This window comes from Gekko japonicus, unplaced genomic scaffold (genome assembly GCF_001447785.1).
Source record: "Gekko japonicus isolate JY-2015 unplaced genomic scaffold, Gekko_japonicus_V1.1 scaffold666, whole genome shotgun sequence".
In the NCBI taxonomy this organism is placed as follows: domain Eukaryota; kingdom Metazoa; phylum Chordata; class Lepidosauria; order Squamata; family Gekkonidae; genus Gekko; species Gekko japonicus.
The window spans coordinates 76860-98004 of record NW_015160854.1 but is presented as its reverse complement, the minus strand read 5'-3'; the positions used below and the strand labels follow the sequence as shown (position 1 = coordinate 98004).

The following is a 21145-nucleotide window of genomic DNA, read 5'->3' as shown; positions in this document are numbered from 1 at the left end:
CAGCTTCAGTCATTTCAGAATCCCCCCCCCCACCAGCCACCTTGCAAATGCCCTTCTTTGCCAGTGAGGCTGACAAAGCCGGATTCTTTCTCGCGTCTATGACCTGCCCCGACTTGGGAGAAACGAGTTCTTGGATTCTGTGGAAGCCCTTGGCCATGTCTTCCAGCAGTGCAGGAGGGTCCCTGTTTGGGTGCCTCCTCCGACCTCTCCGCAAGCAGGGCTGCACTCACAGGGTCTGTCCAGCTCTGGTGTGAGGCAGGTCCCTGACACAATATGCCCAGCAGAAGCCGCTCACTAAGACCTCTGCCTCCTACCAAGGCAGACGCAAGGAAGGAAACAAGGCGGCCTTCACATTTTCCCAACATGCAGCACAGCTTGGGCCCCAAATCACAGCTAAAGGCTTCAAATGAATGTGGATACGACCGCCTCCCTCCTCCTCTGCTGTCGAGCACACCAGCTACAGTGTTTGGCCTTCAGAGAAGAGGAGATTGGATTTATACCCCGCCCTTCACTACCCAAAGGAGTCTCAGAGCAGCTTACGAACTCCTTTCCCTTCCCCTCCCCACAACATGTGGGCGGGGCTGAGAGAGCTCTTGACAGAAATGGCTCTTTTTCAAGGACAGCCCCAACAGAACTACGGCTTGCCCAAGGTCATCCAGCCAGGTGCAAGTGGAGGAGTGGGGAATCAAACCCGGTTCTCCCAGATTAGAGTCCGTGCATTTAACCACTACACCAAACTGGCTCTAGAGGTGAGGCACAAGGTGAGCAGACAGGGCTTTTTCATTGGTGGCCCCTCACTTGTGGAATGCCTTTCTCCCTGAGGATCACCTGGCATCCTATTCCCGTTCAGGAACCTGACCAAACTGTCTCTTTGTACCCAAGCTTTTAATTAAGGGTCGATCAGGCTGCTTTTAGCCCGAGATTCATTTTCAGCCACTACGTGTTTTATGAGAGCCAGTGTGGCATCACGGCTTAGGGTGTCAGACTAGGAGCTGGGAAACCCAGGTTCAAATCCCTACTTGCCATGGAAGCGTGCTGGGTGACCTTGGGCTAGTCACACATTCTCAGCCTAACTTACCCCACAGGGCTGTATGGAGAATAAAATGGAACAGAAGAGAGAGCCAGTTTGGTGTAGTGGTCAGGAGGGCGGACTCTAATCTGGGAGAACCGGGTTTGATTCCCCACGCCTCCACATTCAGCTGTCGGTGTGACCTTGGGTCAGTCACAAGTTCTCTCAGAGCTGTTTTCTCAAGGCCAGTTCTCAAAAGAGCTCTCTCAGCCCCACTTACCCCACAGGGTGTCTGTTGTGGGGAGGGGAAGGGAAAGGAGACTGTAAGCCGCTGCCCTGAGACTCCAAGTGAAGGGTGGGTATCAAGCCAAACTCTTCTTCAATAATCTAAGCCACTTTGGGTCTCCAAGGAGAAAGGAAGGATATAAATAAAAATGAATGCTTTCACGTGACAGAACAGCCAATGCTGGCCAAGTGTTGCTCAAGAAAAATGATGCCTCTCTCTGTCCTTCTCTCTAGCACTGCCTTTCAGATGGAAGCCTGAGCTCCCTTTTTGCTCGTATCTGGCATCTCCACTACCAGAAAGAGGGCCAGGGCCAGGGGGGGCTTTTGCCCAGCAAGGCTTCTGATTGGCCCACTGGAGATTTGATTGGCTGTGCAGGTCTTTTAAAATGCTGTTTTAGCAGGAGCTCCCACCGCCACAATACAAGGGTGTGTGATCGAAGGTAAACCACGGCAGCCCATTTTGTGGCTGGCTCCACCTCATGCAGCAGCCGTCTTATGGCACCAATTCTGTGGCTGCACCGACCCTGCAGAGTCAGAATTCCCAAGGTTCCTGCAGGCTCAAAAAGGTGGCGGACTCCTGATCTGCGTGAAGTCTCCCAGATTGTTTCTTTGACTAATTGGTTGAACAAATGCCTTCCAACAAGGAAACCTCCTTCTACCGTGTCTGTTGAGACAATTCCTGTGGATCTTCTGACAGACATACGGCTTTTCAGAGAGCCAAACAAACAGCCACTCAGCTCGAAAGCAAACCAAAACTTTGTATTATGGCTAAATGCAAGGTACGATGAACCCACTCGTAACTCTCATGGTGGCCATGGAGACTGCCTCGGGAGGTGGTGGAGGAGGCTCCTTCGCTGGACGTTTTCAAGTGGAGGCTGGACTATCTTCCGGCTGTGCTCCTGCAGAGGGCAGGGGGTTGGACTAGATGACCTGCAAGGCCCCATCCAACTCTAACGTTCCATGATTCTATGAAACGAGTTCCCAGATCTTGCAGAAATTGGTTTCCCCACTTTTCTGAATCTTAAATGAATCTTGGGAGGTGAAGCACCATACAAACCACAGTGAATTTTAAGAAGCTGGGGTTTTTTTTGTTTTTGTTTTTTACTAAAGACTCTTGTTATAAATTACACAAATAACTTTATAAACAAATCCTCCCCACCCAAAACTCGCATTTTGTTTAAAGTAATAAGTTTATCAATACAAATAAAGAAATTTCAAGTATGAAAAGTGCATTATTGCAATAATACCTCTTTGCAAGTCCAAAAAGTTCTTGGTTTAGGGTAAAACTATAAAGTGTAAAAAAAAAAAAAAAGGAGTAAAACAATCAGTGCCATCTAGTCAGTCCAGGAGTCCAATACCTTAAAATCCTGCCTGGTGTGCTACTGGAGGGGCAGGTTTGCATCAGGAAGTCGGGCTTTGTGTCTCTCTCTTCCCTCCCCCCCTTAAATATCCGTCCGTCCGTCCAACCTGCTGAAATTAGCTGCTGCCGTGAACAGAAATCCCCAGCCCACAATTCCATGGGCCCCCTCAGCATCAACCATTCTGTGCCGCTGTTTGCATATTGCCGACTTCTTCGTCCTCTTCATGGGTCCGTTTCAAACTTCCTGTAACGAAAGGCAGATTCAGTTGGAAAGCCTGGGCGAGAAGACGGACAGAAGGTTTAACAAACGGGAAAGGCCGTAGGGACGAACCAGACGTGATAAAACATCCCCAGGGGCGAGAGGAGTAGTGCGTTTGTCTGCAGCAGTAGAAAAGAGAAAGAGTCCAGGAGCACCTTCAGGACTCACAAAATTTATAGCAAGAGATGAGATTTTGTGAGTCGCTGCTCACTTCTTCAGATACAGGGACGTCACTGCCATTTTTAAAGTAATTTTAAAAAGCGACAGTGGCCCAAGGCACTCGTTTCCCCTACCTTATCAAGAGTCCGAATTACCACGCGCACCTCTCTGCTGTCTCGGCACTGGAAAAGGCGGGGGTGGTGGTGGTGAATGATGCTGTGGGACTAATCAGGATCCGGCCCTCATGGCATTATGAGATCACTATAAAAATGGTGGCAGCCTCCTCGTGGCAGACACGAGGCCACTCTCACGTCTAGCTTGGCTCTTTGTTTGCATGGGACAGAACAGAGTCTGCAAGAAAGGTTTTCATTTTTCCTTGGATTATGAATCCCCCTCATGTGCATTCACAGCTAGTAAGATGTGTTTTTATCAATAGTGTCCTTTTTAAGACGACTGCAAAATCTGTCATAATAAAAGAAGATAGATCAAGGTGGGTATCTGAAGAAGTGAGCCGTGACTCACAGAAGCTCAGACCCTGCCACAGATTTTGTTCATCTTTAAAGTGCTACTGGACGCTGGCTCTTTTCTAATAAAAGAACAGCTGGTTTTTATCTCCTGCATTTCTCTACCCTAAGTGGTCTCGAAGCGGCTTATAATTGCCTTTCTCCTTCCTCTCCTTACAAGAGGCACCTTGTGAGGCGGGTGGGGCTGAGAAAGTTGAGAGAGAACTGGTGACTGGGAAGGGAAAGGAGGCTGTAAGCCACTCTGAGACTCCGAGTGAAGGATGGGGTATAAATCCAATCTCCTCCTCTTCTTCCAGTGTCCTTGCATCTGATCTGGCTATAACGAAGGCATCACCCTTCTGCAAAAAAGGGCACCAGTGGAGAACCAGCTCCTGGCGACCACCTCACACACAACCTGAGCATCATGTCAGTCATGGGATCAGGAGTGTGTGACCAAGCTGTAATTCTGAACCTGAAGGGGGAGCGAGTGGAACCCGCCCCAGCACAGGCCGCTTCCCATTCATGGGATTTGCACCTTCTCCGGGTTAAGCTTCAGTTCAAGCTGGTTTGACCCGAGCAAAGACAGAATACAGCCTAGGAAAAGATCCTGCTGCCAACACAGCCTGGAGGGTGAAGCTCTCCTCTTTAAAACAAAATGGAGGTTTGGACAGCCCCTTCCACAGAAGTAACCGGCATGAGCAGGGGTCACTTCCTGCAGGAGCGCACAGGAGCGGAACTCCGGCAGTAAATAGCCCAGGGGGCGGGCACATGAAACAAGCCCCACCCCCTGCTCCCAGCAGCCCTCAGTCAGAGCAAGAAGCAGCCAGGTAAGCTGCAGAGCTCTCCCCAGCCCCCGGGTTCAAAACAGTCCAGTGGCACCTTTAAGACCACGTTTTGTTCAGGTACAAGCTCTCCCTCCTCTGCGAGTACAGAGCTGGCAAAAAACCCCAATAGCTAGCAATCCAAAACAGTCCAGTGGAGCCTGATCGGTGGGTGTTGCCTTCTGACACACTTCCGGTGATGTCAGGGGGCGTGGCATATGCAAATTAGTTATGCTAATGAGCTCCTGCACCTCTTTTTCTACGAAATGACCCCTGGGCATGAGTAAAAGACCAACCCTGTAGCCCTGACCTGGATAGCCCAGGCCAGCCCAATCTCGTCAGATCTCAGTAACGAGGCAGGGCCGACTTTGGCAAGTATTTGGATGGGAGACCTCCAAGGAATACCAGGGCTGTGAGGCAATGGCCGGCTCTCGAGCCACTTCTCCGAACGTCCTCCGTGCCCCTGCGAGTGTCGCCAGTGGTCACCATGACTTCCAGGCATGGGCGCACGCACACACACACACACACACAGAGGCCAGCCCGGTTAGGAGGATGTTCTTTCTGGTGGGCGGGAGGGTGCAGCTGCGCCGGGAGATCTCACCTGTGGTGACAGACAGCGAGCGTTCCAGCTGCCGAGGGGACATCATCTGGATGGTGAGCTTGGCGAGATAGATGGCTTCGTATTCCTGCAAAAGGGAGTCGCGTGACTGGCCCTGCAGACATCCGGGGGGGGGTGTCTTGCTCAAGCAGCCCCCGAGACGCAAGAAGAGGGAGGAGGGGGCCAAAGGGACCCAAGGCAGGAAGAAACAAGGAAGACGGGAACGACACTCTTCTTAAACGGAGGAGGGGACGGACACTGTCATGGCTCAGGTGGGGTGTCACCTGACGCTGCCACCACTCTGGTTCCAGGCTCCCTTGAGAAGGCCCAGAGCCCCCTCCCAAGACCTTCAGACCTCCCTTTTGGCTGAATAACAGGCGTGAGGACCAGGCAGAGTGAAACAAGGAAAAGGTTTATTGTATAGGAGGTCAAACAAACAAGGTGCAGAATAATAACAGTAAGTGGGTGAAAAGAAAAGAAATCAAATGCCCTAACGCGTCTCAATATACACTGTCCCTAGCTCACTATCTGCAGTGGCCTTACTCACCCTTCCCTCAGGATGAGGGTCTCTCCCCTGCAGCAGCCTTCCTTCTGGCTCTGCCTTCTTGGAAGAAAGAACAGCTTCTGCTCTGGCACCAGCCCTTTTGTTCCCCAGCCCTCTTCTTCCCTATTGGTCAATTTTGACTCCAAAACCTCCCAGGGGCTTCTGGGAGTTGTAGGCCCAGCCTCACCTACTGCTAGCCAGGCTTCCTGGGCCTAGTAGGCCTCTGGTGGCACAGCCCAGATTATGACAGACACTTTGGGCTGGATCTCTAGAGGACCACAAGCACAGCTCTGCTGGCATTTATTGATTACTTCCATTGATATCCCACCCTCCCCACAAACAGGATCTGGGCGGCTTACGTTAATCGGCACAAGGTACCAGAAAATCCACGTGAAACATTTAAGACATTTTAAAACAAGCGAATAATCAAAGTGCTGGCACTAATCATCCCTTCGTTAATTGAAATGGCGTGCTATATGGCGTAATAAGCACGATTTCAGACTCAATGATCTTCCAGCATCATGCAAAGGTATGGCTTGATCTCCAAACTGGGGCCAGCCCGTTACCACAGATGTCGGTGGTGTCGGGGGCGGCTCCTAGTCGAAAGCCTGGCAAACTACTTGCAGGCCCTGCGGAACTGTAAAAGATCCCGCAGGGTCCTGATCTCTTCCGGGAGCTTGTTCCACCAGCACGGAGCCACCACTGAAAAGGCCCTGGCCCTGGTGACAACAAGCCTAGGACAGAACGTCCCCCACCTCCTGCTGCAGCCCACAGTACTCCCCCTCTTCCGGAGTTGTGAAACCAAGGCTTGAAATGACTAGGGACTCCCTCATATCTGAACCACCTGAGCCGTTGCAGGACAATGGGATCCAGTGTTCCTTTATGCCCTGACCAGAAGGAGCCGCTTGATCCCTTGGCGCCCCTTGGAGGTAAGTCAGGAAATCCCCATGAAAGGAGAACGGTAGACTTCTAATCCGAATGGAATCAGGCAGCATTCACACTGTTCTGGCAGCCAGGGTTTACACCCCTTTGACAGATCTGCGGAAGGCCGAGCACAGCCCAGGGAGATCGCAGCGAAAAAGGACAGGGCAACTGGGATGACGACGAAGGCTACTGCCTCACCGCCAGCTGCATGCGAAGCCACAGGAAAGGGCTGGCAGATCCCTGAGCCCCTGACTATTGGGCAGTCAAGACCAATGCTCTCTCTAAGCTGTGGAGTCTTGCGAGCAAAAATTCTGCTTTGTGAGCTACTGGCATTAAAGCTGTGAGCGAGCGATTTGGCTGCTGCATCAATTAACTTTGCTCCTTCCTGAGCTGAGACAAAAATGTGTGAGCTGGAGGCTAAAAAACTGTGAGCTAGCTCACACTACCTCAGCTTAGAGGGAACACTGGTCCCTCCAGGCTCCGGAGGCTCCGTGCACGAGGACAGCCCAGGCTGGTCTGCATCGCTTCCCGTTCAATCTGATCGGCTGTTGTTTGAGGGTCCTCTGCAACCCTCAGTGCTTTTCGGGGCTCCAAACCCCTGGGGATTATGGGTGGTCTCCGGTTCCTGCTCAGCGTCTGCTGAATGCCTGAGGCAGCAAGACAGGGCTCCCCGACATGGTGCTGCCCGTGGGACCCGCCAAGCTGTTCAGGAAGCATCGCATGTGGCTCTGTCTCCTGCAGCAGCCGTCTTGGGGTGGCGCTCTCCGTGCCCTCTCAAAATGCCACGGCTGCCCACCAGTTCCAAAATGTCGGGGTAAGAAAGAGCCAGTATTAAAAACCTAGTTGAAACTAATATATAAAAATACATGGATTTATCAGAAGGACAGTTAAAAACATATAAGGGCCCAAGGAAAGCTTCGTTAAAAAGTTCAAGTGGCCTCAATACCAGGGCCCAAGACACAGGACCTGACGCGTTCCCGCCCTATTGGGTTCCCACGCGTCAGGTCCAGAGTTCCCTCTGAGTTCGCTCGCAGTTTTTTAGCTTCCAGCTCACAGATTTTTGTCTTCGCTCAGGAAGGATGGCTCCGGAGCAAACTACTTTATGCAGTAGCTAAATCGCTGGCTCACAACTTTAATGCCAGTGGCTCACAAAGTAGAATTTTTTGCTCACAAGACTGCACAGCTTAGAGGGAGCATTGTAGGTCATGTGTCTTGGGCCCTGGTGTTGAGGCCACTTGAACTTTTCAATGAGGCTTTCGTTGGGCCCTTATATGTTTTTAACTGCCTTTCTAATAAAGAAGAAGAGGAAGAAGATATTGGATTTATACCCCGCCCTTCACTTGGAGTCTCAGAGCGGCTTACAAACTCCTTTCCCTTCCCCTCCCCACAACAGACATTCCTGTGAGGTGGGTGGGGCCGAGAGAACTCTGACACAAACTGCTCTTTTTCAAGGACAGCTGTGCCAGAGCTTGTGACTGACCCAAGGTCACATCAGCAGGTGCACGTGGAGGAGTGGGGAATCAAATCCGGTTCTCCCAGATTAGAGTATGCCTACTTAACCACTGAAGCTTCTGCTCTCATAAGGAGCTGCGGTGGCTCAAGTGGTTAAGAGGCTGAACTGCAGGCTGTGGAAGGTCGGTAGTTCAGCAGTTCGAGACCCAAGTGCCGCATGACGGAGTGAGCTCCCGTCTCTAGTTCCAGCTCCTGCCAACCTAGCAGTTCGAATGCAAGAAATTGCAAGTAGATAAATAGGTACCACTTCGGTGGGAAGGTAACAGCGTTCTGTGCGCCTTGGTGTTTAGACATGCCGGCCACATGACCACGGAAACGTTTTCGGACAGCGCTGGCTCTTCGGCTTTGAAACGGAGATGAGCACCGCAACCCTAGAGTCGGATTCAACTGGCTTTCGAGCAAGGGAACCTTTACCTTTACCTTTTTACTTAACCACTACACCAAATACATGCATTTTTGCATATTATAAGTTTCGACTAGGTTTTTAATATTGGCCCTTTATCAGACTTCTTTCTTACCCTTGTGGTTCATGATTCCAGTTTTGGGTCACGTTTGTTTTCCCCTCCCTGTGTCTTACTTCCAAAATGTTGGGGACCCTCGGCTGTGAGCCACTAACCTTCGATGCCTAGCAAGCAGATGGGGTACAAAGTCCACCGCAGAAATTGACAGAAAAAGCCAGATTTCAGCACTGTCCCTATCAACGACCAAGCCACTGTCAGGAAAAAATTAGTCAGGCAAGTGACACATAAATGTTTCCGTTTGAGTTACCAAAGATCAACACGTTGCAGACCAATGTAGGACTGGCCAGACCACCACCATCTATATCACCAACTGGGGGGGGGGACAGGGGGGCGCTTACCTGAAGTTGATGAACAAATCCAGCATTGGGATTGATACAGAACCGTCTTTCTTGCACGTACGTGAATGCATCCCTGCGCAAGAAAGAAGACAACCCGTTTTCATATGTAATCCGTACCCATTTGCATTCACTTCCTTACAAGCTCGCTCAGCGTTTTCTTTAATTCTGTGTTTTCTGTACATCGGGGTTTCTTAGCGTTGCAGCCGCCAGGAAAAGTCCCGCTGGGCTGATGGCCTGGGGGAGCCACCTCTCCTAAGCCGGCCCCACCCAAACAGCAGGAGCCACCTCACCTGCCCAGCCAGCACGGCAGTTGTGAGAGGGGCCATGGCTCAGTGGCAGAGCCTCTGCTTGGCAGGCAGAAGGTCCCAGGTTCAATCCCCGGCATCTCCACCTAAAAGGAACAGGCAGGAGGTGAGGTGAAGGACCTCTGCCTGAGAGGCCCGGAGAGAGACTGCCGGTCTGAGTAGACAGTCCTGACCTTGCTGGACCAAGGGGCCTGGGTTCTGTAGAAGGCGGCTTCGTGTTTGTTCGAGTCATGCTGCGGCCAAGCCAGGCAGAGCCAGGTGACTCATCGGGGTCCGGCCTCCCTCCATCAGGGGTGTGGCCCTTTCCAGGGCCATTTTGGCCTCTGGTCTGGGTTCAAGGCGTGCAGACTGGCACGGAAGGGCTCCCGGGAAGCCTCACACGAGGCCAGTTGTCACCTGAGCACCTTTTCTTTACAACAGAGGATGCTCCCAGGTGGCCTGGCAGTCCCCTAACACCACATTGAAGGGGGGGCTCAGCTCACTGGGCAGATCTGCCGTGCCCGGCCTACGGAAACTGACGGGCCTGGGGAGACTTTGCTGGGGTATCATTCGCCATGTCCTCCACTGCAGCCATCATCTGAGGCGGAGGACACAAAGCTATGGCAGAAGCCGGCTTGCATTCAGTCCAGACACTGAAGATGAAAATCCAGACTGCCCCCCACTAGATCAAGACACAGCTCTCGGCCAGGAGCCTTTTCACCTCGGTCAGGGCACTGGAAACAGGTCTAGACTCTCCTCTAAACCCACCTTACTATTATTTATTATTTTCGATTTACATTCTGCTCTCCCCGCAGGAGCAGGCTCAGGGACACCCCCCCACACACCATTTTACGCTGGGAGGGGAAAGCACTGTTGGCAGCTCCCCACTCTTGCCTGCATTATACACTGAACCCTCCCACCCCCCCCAAAGCACACTTGTTGGGTCTCTGCCACCGCCTGGTGATAAAGGCCACGGGAGCCCAGCCCTGACCCGCTGGGAACACAGCTTTTCATGAGAGTTTCAGCCACAAAGACGCCTCGCCCTAGATGTGCTCACAGACCTATTCGCCGCCACCACCCGTGGGCACTGTTTACAAAGCCACAGGTGCTCCAGGTAGCCACTGAGGCCAGCTGAGATAGGGAGGGCAGAAGCAGAGGTCAGCCAAGGACGAGGAGGGGGGTTCCTGAAAATGGCTGCCACCGGAGGCCCAGACTAGGCAAAGGCCTTCTCAGTGGCGGCTCCTACCTGGAGGGACGAGCTCCCGGAGGAGATCAGGGCCCTGCAGGACCTTTCACAGTTCCGCAGGGCCTGCAAGACGGAGCTCTTCCGCCAGGCTTTTAATTAGGAGCCGCCACTACCACCACCACCACCAACTACTCTGTGGTAACAACAGGGTAACGGGATGGCCCAGTATATAAATCTCACAGCAGTATTGAGATAAGTCGATGCCGTTGATGCGGCCTTTTGGGTATGGTTATAGGTCACCATCTTGATTTGACTAAATTGATAACATCTTTGAGCACTTTATTAGTGTTGATGATGGTTGTTTTTATGCGTGATTTTATTGTTTTACTGGCACATGCTGCCCTTATTTGTAAGCCGCCTGCGCCCGTTCGCGGGGAGGGCGGGATATAAATGTAATGATAAATAAATAAAATAAAATAAGTGCTCAGACCAGAATGGGGACACCATTCAGAATTATGCGCTGTTCTTTATGCACCCATACTACCACCCTGGCAGGGGCCACAGCTCAGGGGGAGGACGCAAGTTCCCCACATCTCAGGTCCCAGGTTCACCCCGGGCACCTCCAGTGGATGGATCCCAGGCAGCAGTGAAGCAAAGGAATCGGGAGAGCCATCGCCAGTCAGGGGGGTGAGCTAGTGCTCAGCTGCGAGACGGGGAAAGAGACGGCCGGCCTGGAGCCTCACCCCCCGCCATCCTTGGTGGCCCCCAGCCCCAAAGACAGAAGGAGGCGCTGCCATGGAAGGTCCCCGTGGGGCGGGCAGGACTGGCAGCTGCCCCGCCCCCTTCATCACAAAGGCTCTGGCGAGGGGGGAATTGTGGCTGGATCCAGCTCGCTCATGATCCCGGCGGTGGTGAGCAGCGTTCCCTCTCAACTGAGCGAGTGTGAGCGAGCTCACCATTTTTCAGCCTCCCGCTCACATATTTTTGTCTTCGCTCAGGAAGGATGCGGCTCCAGAGCAAGCTAATATATGCAGGAGCCAAATCGCCCGCTCACCACTTGAATGCCGGGAGCTCACAAAGTAGATTCTTTGCTCACAAGACTCCACAGCTTAGAGGGAGCATTGGTGGTGGATCTCTTGGAAAACCCATTTGGACCACATCACGCTCAGTGGCTCAAGGGGGGAAAAGCAGGATCATACGGTTCCGTACCTGTACTTCACCCCAAACGTTTCCATAATATATGCGATAACTAAGGCAGCGCTGGAAAGAGAAAAAGGAAAGAAAAGAAATAAGATCAGGGATCCAATAATGGCTGCACTCTGGGAATGCTAAAAATAAAGAGAAACCATCGTTACCTTCTGGAAATCCCTGCGTTCCCATGGACAAGAACTTTCCCTGAGAACGGAAATAGTTACTTTACACAAGCGGGCTAGAATCCCGGCCCCCCCCCCCAACACCAATTGCTTGTTTTTAAAGACTAGATTTACACTTCAACAAGAGGCTTCCCAACATAACATGAGCTCAATCAAGACTTGCTGCAAGGCATCAGTAGAAGAATCTAAAGCACCTCTGAGCAAAACGTCAAGGGACCCTCTGGTGTCTGACCCAGGGAGCTTTGGACTCTTGAATGTGCACACCCTCGAAACCTTGTTGGACCCCTCAGGTGCTGCTGGAAGCAAATCCAACTGTTCTAAAGATCAACCTCTCCCTTTGGGCCTCCACGTTCTGCTGCGGTCGATTCCCCAGCCTCTAAGTAACCTGGGCGTTGAAAGCGGGATACAAAGACTCCCCCCACCCACCATTCTCCCTCAGAACGTGCTTTTCATTGAGAAAAGTTTGCTCTGCAAACAAGAAGGGCCACCTGGTTTGGAAAGCACCCCTTTTGCCTTCTATCTATAACCAGCATGCCCCACCCCCCAATGCCACCGTCTCAATACTCACTTATATCTCATTAGGACAAATTAGGCAGGCAAAGAGAAAAGCAACATACCTCCAGTTTGTAAACTGCCATCAATAAACTCCTTAGTCTAAAGGGAAAACACACAAATTCCATTCCGATTACAGTCGGCTCAGAAATCCGTACATCCGTACAGCAGGATTGGTGCCCACGGACAGTCATGCACTCTTCAAGTACCACAAACACCAGGGAATCCTAAAGAACTTGCGCTCCATAAAGAAAGTTGATATGAAGGGTATGGAAAATGAGGTTTGCGATCACTGGTGGCAGACTTAAGAAAGATGCCCTTCCTCGAATATTGCCAGCTTTCAGCCTGCTTTACACCCACAGGGACAATTTAAGACTGATGGAGGCTTGCTCAGACTGAGGTCTATGATCACAGGCTGGAGGTGGATAAACCTCCCTCCTCTCTGTGGCTGGGTGCCGTGCTCCAGGATGCACAACTGCAGCCATGTCTGCAGACAAAATGCTTCCTGTGGTGGGACCGGTCACCTTTTAGCGCACGGTTGCACTTATCTTGTCACCATAAACATCGGCTTTCGCACAGCCGCACTTCCCTACAGAAAGCTGTTCTGAGAAGCGCACTCTGGACATGCTTGTGCATGTTCTGTTCCACCACATAGGAATAGTGGGAGGATTCGAACGGCCCGCCAAAGCGCCTTCGGTTCCGGGCCGACGGAGAGGCTCATCCATCATCTCCCCCATTATTGCCTTCTAGGCAAAAAAAGTGAATGGAGAGTCCTCCGAGAGGAGTCATTTTTAATATCAGTGTGTTGTCTTTAGAGTGTCAACGTGACGGGTCTCCACAGTTACAGAACTGAGGTTCCTATCATTTGCTTTTTGTTCATCCAGAGAGGATTGACACAGTCACCACAGCTGGGAAGCAGCAAGGTGAGGAAGAGAAACCTGTGGCTCTTCCCAGTGCCTCTGGAAACACCCGGTGTGCCAGGACCTCTGCACAATATGCAGATGGCTATGCATTCAGGTAAGCCACCGGTTTGGGGAAATCACCCTCCAAAATGCGAGCCGTGGACAGTGGCGAGGGGAACAACCAATCCCTGAAGCCACTGGCCACCCCAGCAGACAGATGCCATGTATTTTTTAGGATCAAGATTAGCATGGCTACTGGGGGAGGCAACAATCACCATACTGGTCGACTCTTCCCCCTCAGCACTCGCAGGGCTCTAGGACGAGGCACAGTCCACCGGGAAGGTCTCCCGCACAAATGGCGTTAAAAGGAGAGCGCGCTGTGCATTATGTTTCATAAGCGGCCCCGAGACTGTGTGCTCGTGCACGGCTGCCCTTCACGGCAATGCCACTTGCACAGGGGAACATTATGCTGCTCACCTGTTGGAGGCGGCTGTCCTTTGAACGGTCATCGGGGCATCACATGGATGGGCTTTGCGCCTCTGCAGAAACTGGCATTCAGAAGCGGTTGGGAAAGAAGACCTCCCCGTTCAGGAATGCAGACTCAGACGGCGTGTGCGCCGAAGGGAAGGAGCGGCAGCGTCCTGCTCAGTTGCTTCCACAATGTGCAAGTAAAGGTAAAGGTTCCCTTGCTCGAAAGCCAGTCGAGTCCGACTCTAGGGTTGCGGTGCTCATCTCCGTTTCAAAGCCAAAGAGCCAGCGCTGTCCGAAGACGTTTCCATGGTCATGTGGCCGGCATGACTAAACACCAAGGCGCACGGAACGCTGTTACCTTCCCACCGAAGTGGTACCTATTTATCTACTTGCAATTTCTTGCTTTCGAACGGCTAGGTTGGCAGCAGCTGGAACTAGAGACGGGAGCTCACTCCATCATGCGGCAACTCGGGTCTCGAACTGCGGAACTACCGACCTTCCACAGCCTGCAGTTCAGCGTCTTAACCACTTGAGCCACCGCAGCTCCTTAATGTGCAAGTAGAGGAAGTTAAAAGAATCCGTTGCAGGGAAGGTAGACGTGGTGTGTGAATGCACGGATAGCCACAGCCAAGCAACCTGTTCTTACTTTTTATGTGGCTTCTGTGCATCACACTATTGAGTGGACTGCTGACAGGTGCGTCAATGGAAGAGGGAGTGAAGCATAGCATGCCCAAACCATGCACCACTTCTGGCTCACGCACCAGGGACGCGGCACTTCATAAATGCTGCTGTCCGAACCCAGGTAGTCGCACGTCTCTACTGACAGCTGAAGTTGATGCTACAGCTCTTATAGACTGATTCTTAGGAGAGGTGCCTTGGCCAACTCACGGCAGAGACAAATTGTGCCAGGATATCCAACCAGACATTGGGATGATGTGCACTAGTCTTTCTCCATCGCAGAACAGCAGATGCATAGCGCAGGATATTTGACGAACTCCTTGGCACAGTTGTGATAGCCTTTCTGGCGCCCAAGAAGAGGAGAATCTTCTCTGCGCCCGACAGAGCTAAAGGCAAGCAGAGCAAGGGTTTGGTCCAGATGAAACCCCGGCACCGCCTTAGTTAGGAAGAGATGTTAGGTCTGAGGATCGCCTTCTCTGTAAGAAACCATAGGGATGGGGGATTGGAGCGGAGTGCAGACGGCACCGATGCCTGGTCTTGCAAGACCACCGCCACAAAAGTGGTCTTCCACAAGAGAAGCTTGGTATCACAGGTGGCCACGGGTTTGTAGGGCCCGACCAAAAGTTGAGTCAGGACAAGAGGCAGGTCCCATGCTGAAGTCGGGGACTGTGCTGGCAAATATAGCCAAATGAGGACCCTGAAGGTCTGCACGCATTCTTGGATGAGACAGAGGCTGAGAAGTGGAGAAAGATGCTGGATGGCCCTTGAGTGACGGCTGCTCCGGTCCCAGAGACTGACAGTAGAGAAGAGACTGCAAGATGGGCGCGGCAGGGGACAGGTAGATGGGTCTCCTCCACATTTGGAAGCAAACATGGCACAGCATGTCCGCCTGTAGCGCTGCCTGGTAGGCGGCTTCCTCCCCTTCAGGGCATACACGGTCCAAGGCTGCATTCTTAAACGGGGTGGTGGAGGTCTTTGTGCCGAAAACCAAGCTCAGAAGGTTCTGAATGCCAGCGCAAAAAAGTTGGAAGTATTGTTGTTTATCGAGGATGCCCATCCCTGGGAGGTTACTGCCATGTGGTCTTTGTGGCTCACGTGGGGCGTGAGCCACAAAGACCACATGGCAGTAACCTCCCAGGGATGGGCATCCTCGATAAACAACAATACTTCCAACTAGGGGGAGGATTCACAAAACTGTAGCTGCACCAACTACAGAGGAGGTCATGCATTAAGGGGCCTTTTCCACTTCAAGAAAAGCCGTGCAAATCATCCCAGAAAAAAATGCTTTGTGGGCATCAGTGACGGTCACTGCTGGTGTCACCATGGGAGTAAGGAAAAGCGACTGAAATGCTTCGGGGGGAGGGACGCCTTCTTGCTCTCACACAACCCACTGAGCTGCATTAACATGAGTTAGTGCGGTGCTGCTCCTGAACCGTTTTAAGTATGAAACTCACAAGCCAAGATAAACACTTACCATAGGGAAAAATCTTATTATATTTTCAATGGGATTATCTGCAATATCCAAGACTAAATACCTACAATTAAAATAAGCGTGTTAAATTCACAGCCAGGATTGCTCATCTTGTAGAGTGCAAACATTGAGCTCGGAAATAATCAGAAACGGAGATGGAGAAGCCAAGTTAAAATGCAGACTCCCGACGGATGCTGCTGCAGTGGTGTCTGACTACAGCCCAGAGAACCTCTGGGAGGGAGCACCCTGCGGTGCTGGCCACCTTCTCCTTCAATCTCCCCCTCCCAGCTGCCTTGAGTCCCACCACAGTTCGAGCCACGTTTACTTGGCAAACCGGTCTGGAATCTAAGGGGCGATGGGATGCTGCAGGGGTCCCCAACCTTGCTGAACCTGTGGGCAGGCACCTTTGGAATTCTGACACTCTGCGGTTGGGTGCAGCATTAAAAGGGCTGCCACAAGAGGTGGAGCCTACAGAGCCCACTGATGGACCTCCTGTGTGACCCAGAGTGCCGGACTGGATGGGCCATTGGCCTGATCCAATATCGGCTTCTCTTCTGTTCTTAAATCAATAATAACGGAAATCACAGTAGTCCAATCAGCAAAGTGAAACAAAAACGCTGTGACAACTGACACTTAACTAGATGGATAAACCATATCTCAATTACACTTAAAATTCTTTGTCTGGAATATATCCAATAAAGACTTGGTTACAACTCATATCATGTACTGTTATCATTTCTCAACAATATACAAAATCCTTTTGACCTTTTATACACATTGCTCATTCAACAACGATATAGAAAAGTCTCTATCTGGCCAGTTCTATAAAGGAAAGTCCAGTAATTGTTCACAAGAAGATCATAAGAGTAACAGTTTTCATTTACAGTGAAGGTTCACAGAGGTGACTATTTCCCTATAACAGGGTTTCTGGATGAACAGCATGATTCAGTATCTTCATCAGATAGTCTTCCTCAGAACAAAAGAGACTTGCAACGTATCCAAATGTTAAACACAATTAATAATCGAGGCATCAATCTCCAGTTTCCCAAAAGGGCAATGGCTCCAGAACTAACGATGTTGATAAAGCGGTCTTCATTGGATATATTACAGACAAGAGGTAGAGCCGGCATACTTTGGCTGCTGCAGGAGGCAGAGCCAACTACAAACGGGTTGCCCCAGCTAACCTTCAGTCACACAGGGAAGATCTTGGTGCCGTGGTGACAGCTGCTGCTGAAGCAACGTTTTTAAAAATCTGCACAGCCAATCAAATCGCCAGTGGCCAATCAGAAGCCTTGGTGGGCAAAAGCTCCACCGGGCCTGCCCACTCAAGATTAAATCAAGTTATTCTTAAGTGAAGGCATGGTTCCAAACTGGGCTGATTTCTTTTTCTTTTTTGGGGAAAAAGAGGTGCCAGAACTCTCGAGAGGAAAATGACGTTTTCATTCAATCTGTATACTGAAAACTCGTGAACTTTTAAAATTGTTGAAGAGGTTCCTGAACTCTGTTCCGGCGTGTTCCCCCAGGAAAAAAAGCCCTGGTTTCAAGTAATGCTTTTTGGTCTCCCCACCACTTAAGTTCTCCCCCCCCCAAGGTAGACAAGGACTCAGAGAATGTCAACATGAAATGGAACTAAAGTTACGACACATCCTGGAACTCTCCTCTTTCTCCACGTTAAAGGCAGCGCGCCCTTTTGAAGGATGGCTCTTTCAGCACGGGAACGGAACTTCTGAAGCTCGTAGTGTAACTAGAAATAAACCTGTGCCCTGACTGGCAAACGCAACCCAAGTGATCACAAGCCCTCTGAAGGAATTGTGGCTCGTCATCTAAGAGGAGGAGCAGAGACCTGCCTGCTCTGACTGAGCTGATGCGAAAACATGCCCTCGTGTCCCCTGGAGTTACAAAATGGTGGCACTCGTCCCTTCGGCTCCCTTCGGGGACCTAACAGGGCTCCTGAAAAGGCAGCGGGACTGGAAAGCAGCACAGAGGCCTGTCTGGAGCCACAGCGGCTGGAAATCTGAATCTCACTTGGGAAAAGGCCTGTTTTGACGGGGGTGCCCAAATATGCGGTACCCAAACACCGCTTGTGCCACGTCTTAATTTAACCACGGTTCTCTTCCTTTGTCGATCACAATGCAAGTTACGAAGAGACAGATAAAAGAGCATGAAGGAACTCCTGCAAGTGCCCTTCCAACCTTCTGGCGTACTATGGATTGAATCCCATTCATCTGTCCCTCTATTGGCAGGGCTTTACCTTGGTGGAAGGGGCTGCCCCCTAATGCAAAAGAGCCTCTTTCACAGGGGGGGGGCGCAAAAAGATCCCACCTAACACACCTGCCAACTTCTTTGACTCAATGGACCTTTGAAAGAGTCCCAGCCTGAACAATCAACTGAAAGACTCGATAACATAGCCAGTGTTTCTTGAACAAAGCGTCACGGCCGTCATTTTCAGAGTACGGTAGTACTGGTTGCAATGCTTACCTAAATAGCTGCTGGAAGTTTGGTTTAATAAAGTTTGCTTCAATATTTTGCCGTATGCATATGACATGGGTGACCCCATGTTTCTGAAGTATAGGTAGCTGCAAGACAAAAGGTTGGAAGGAAATGAATGCCCCTTTAAGCCCGCCTGTTAAAATAATGGCAGGAGAACAGTTACACCTTTTCGAGTTCCCAATATTTAACTAGTGGACTTAAAAATTAAATAATTCATTCTTTATATTTAAGAGTTCAGTAGGACTGAGATGGTTCAATGCGTGGTTGACTGGCTTATCTACCCGTGACTGCATCTAACAGCAATGTGGCCAGCTGGCCTTATGTGGGCAACAAAGACAGCCAGACCTGACCAACCCACAGAAAAGGCAGAAGTCTGTATAAACACAGGGGACTCCATCCCCAGGGCATATGGGAAAATATGTCTTTGTAAATCAAAAAGAAAACCCTCAAGTGACCCGGTGAGGAGTGAGCATGCTCCAGAAAGGGCAATATTGGCAGCAGCTGAGAGAAGAAGAGGAGATTGGATATATACCCCACCCTTCACTCAGAGACTCAGAGCGGCTTACAAATGCCTTTCCCTTCCCACAACAGACACCCTGGGAGGTAGGCGGGGCTGAGAGAGCTCTTTCGAGGACTGCCCTTTCAAGGACAGCTCTTGTCAGAACTATGGCTTGCCCAAGGTCATCCAGCAGGCGCAAGGGGAGGAGTGGGGAAATCAAACCCGGTTCTCCCAGATTGGAGTCCGCACACTTAACCACGACACCAAACTGGAGTGGTGGTGAAGGAGAAGGATCTGCTCAAGGCTCAGAGGATCACAGTGGGGAGATTTTGCAGGTGTTGGTGGAATTTACAAATCCCATCCCCCGGTGCTTGTATGGAAATACCCAGAATCTTGTACAAGTCACTGTGTGTCAAAGAATCACCAAAAAACGGCTGTTGTGATCCCCACTGAAATCTCTAGAGACTGTCCGGCCCTTTCCAAATAGCTCTGGGGGCAGGGCTCAAGACAGCTTCCCAAAGCAGTTTTCCTGTACGTCTGCTCAGAGGTCTGCTTGCAGACTGAGTAAGTCAAGGGAATCGCACAGATTCTGCTGATGCAGCACGGGCATGCAAGTGCTTTGTGGCTGTGTAATTCAATTAACATGTGACCTAATTTAATGGCAACTTGCTTTGATTTAGAAGCTTTAGAAACGCATCTGAAACTTTTGAAGGTCAGCACGACGGAATAGATTTCTTATTGGGAAAGATTATGGAGTGAATCAGTTCTTAATGCTGATTGAGTTCTGGTTCAATTTGACTTTAGTAAACTCCCTTTCAAACAGTAGGGGGGACCACTAAGCAATGCAATGCATACAGTAACAACTGGCAAATCAAAAAGTGTGTCATTATTCCTTTGTGTGGAATAACTGCTATTATTTGTATGACTCATGTTCATTCACAACATAAAAAGTTTAAGACAGGCATACCTTGCTTTTCATAGCTGAAGAATACGGGCCTAAGAACAACCCAGGTAAAATTTCCTAAAAGGGAAGGGAGGGGGAGAAAACAAAACATCCAATCATACACAAAATTCAGTCTACCTTACCATCAGTTACAGAAAGAAAGACATTACTTGCACTTTAACTGTTCAAGTCTAAGAAGAAGAGAAGAAGAGATTGGATTTATACCCCGCCCTTCACTACCCAAAGGTGTCTCAGAGCGGCTTACAAACTCCTTCCCCTTCCCCTCCCCACAACAGACACCCTGTGAGGTAGGCGGGGCTGAGAGAGCTCTGACAGAAACTGCTCTTTTTCAAGGACACCTCTTATCAGAACTACGGCTTGCCCAAGGTCATCCAGTCAGGCGCAAGTGGAGGAGTGGGCAATCAAACCCCGTTCTCCCAGATTCTCTCACCACGACACCAAACTGGCTCTCAGTTGGCAGAACTTCTCCCTGGGGATTACATGGTGGGGGGGGGGGGGGAATCCTTGGCTTCAGGACTGGTGCTCACCCTGCAAGACGTGTGACCAAAACCAAAACCCCAAATAAGTTCACACAGTAGCGCATGAGCAACACAGCCAACTCTACTGCTGCACTACAGGCACAGTTATCATTGGTGTAGCAACACGAAGAACAGCAACGTGCTAGGAAGGTTAAGAACATCAGAAGAGTGCTGCTGCATCAGACCAGTGGTCCATCTAGTCCAGGATCCATGCTCACTTTGGCAGCATTTATACTAGTCTAGGATCCTCTCTCTCACAGTGGCCAACCGGTTCCTCTGGAGGTCCAACAACAGGGCGCAGAGGCCCAATGTTGCCTCCTAGAACTGGGCTTCAGAGGTTGACTGCCTCGGAATGTGGAGGTTCAATTGAGGTCAGGAGTACCTGTCTGAGTATATGGCCTCTTGGCAGGCCTCTGCCACACCAGGGAGGAGGAGGAGGATGAGGAGAAGAGGAGGAGATTGGATTTTTCCCCCGCCCTTCACTACCCGAAGGTGTCTCAAAGCGTCTTACAAACTCCTTTCCCTTCCCCTCCCCGCAACAGACACCCTGTGAGGTAGGTGGGGCTGAGAGAGCTCTGACAGAAACTGCTCTTTTCCTAAGAACAGCTGTGTCAGAATTATGGCTTGTCCAAGGTCATCCAGCCAGGTGCAAGTGGAGGAGTGGGGAATCAAAACCGGTTCTCCCAGATTAGAGTCCGCGCACTTAACCACTACACCAAACTCAGACCTCAAATACCAGTCTAGCTATGAAACACACCACTGAAAGATCGGTGGTGCCACGGAGGGAAAATCCCCTCTCCCACCCAAGCTGACAGAAGATCAGGGCAGAACTTAAACCAAAGCTTTATGAAAAATGGATTTCCCAGTAGGTTACTGTTCACACTCTGCCTGAGAAAAAAAGAGCTGGAACCATGGATAAATCTA

The 21145-nt window shown here is 50.8% G+C and overlaps 1 protein-coding gene across 1 annotated transcript in view; it reads right to left on the bottom strand.

The window, feature by feature from the left end:
- Positions 1-2554: 2554 nt before the first annotated feature.
- The window catches only part of STYX (serine/threonine/tyrosine interacting protein), a 46742-nt gene continuing 28151 nt past the window's right edge, over positions 2555-21145 (bottom strand). Inside the window, exons 3-11 of the mRNA XM_015421331.1 lie at positions 19707-19760; positions 18229-18326; positions 15754-15814; positions 12294-12330; positions 11659-11698; positions 11513-11563; positions 8834-8906; positions 4998-5082; positions 2555-2898 (exon numbers count right to left, since the gene is read on the bottom strand). Of these exons, the coding sequence (XP_015276817.1) occupies positions 2828-2898; positions 4998-5082; positions 8834-8906; positions 11513-11563; positions 11659-11698; positions 12294-12330; positions 15754-15814; positions 18229-18326; positions 19707-19760 (570 nt within the window). The 3' untranslated portion in view covers positions 2555-2827. The remainder of the gene's footprint in view (positions 2899-4997; positions 5083-8833; positions 8907-11512; positions 11564-11658; positions 11699-12293; positions 12331-15753; positions 15815-18228; positions 18327-19706; positions 19761-21145) is intronic.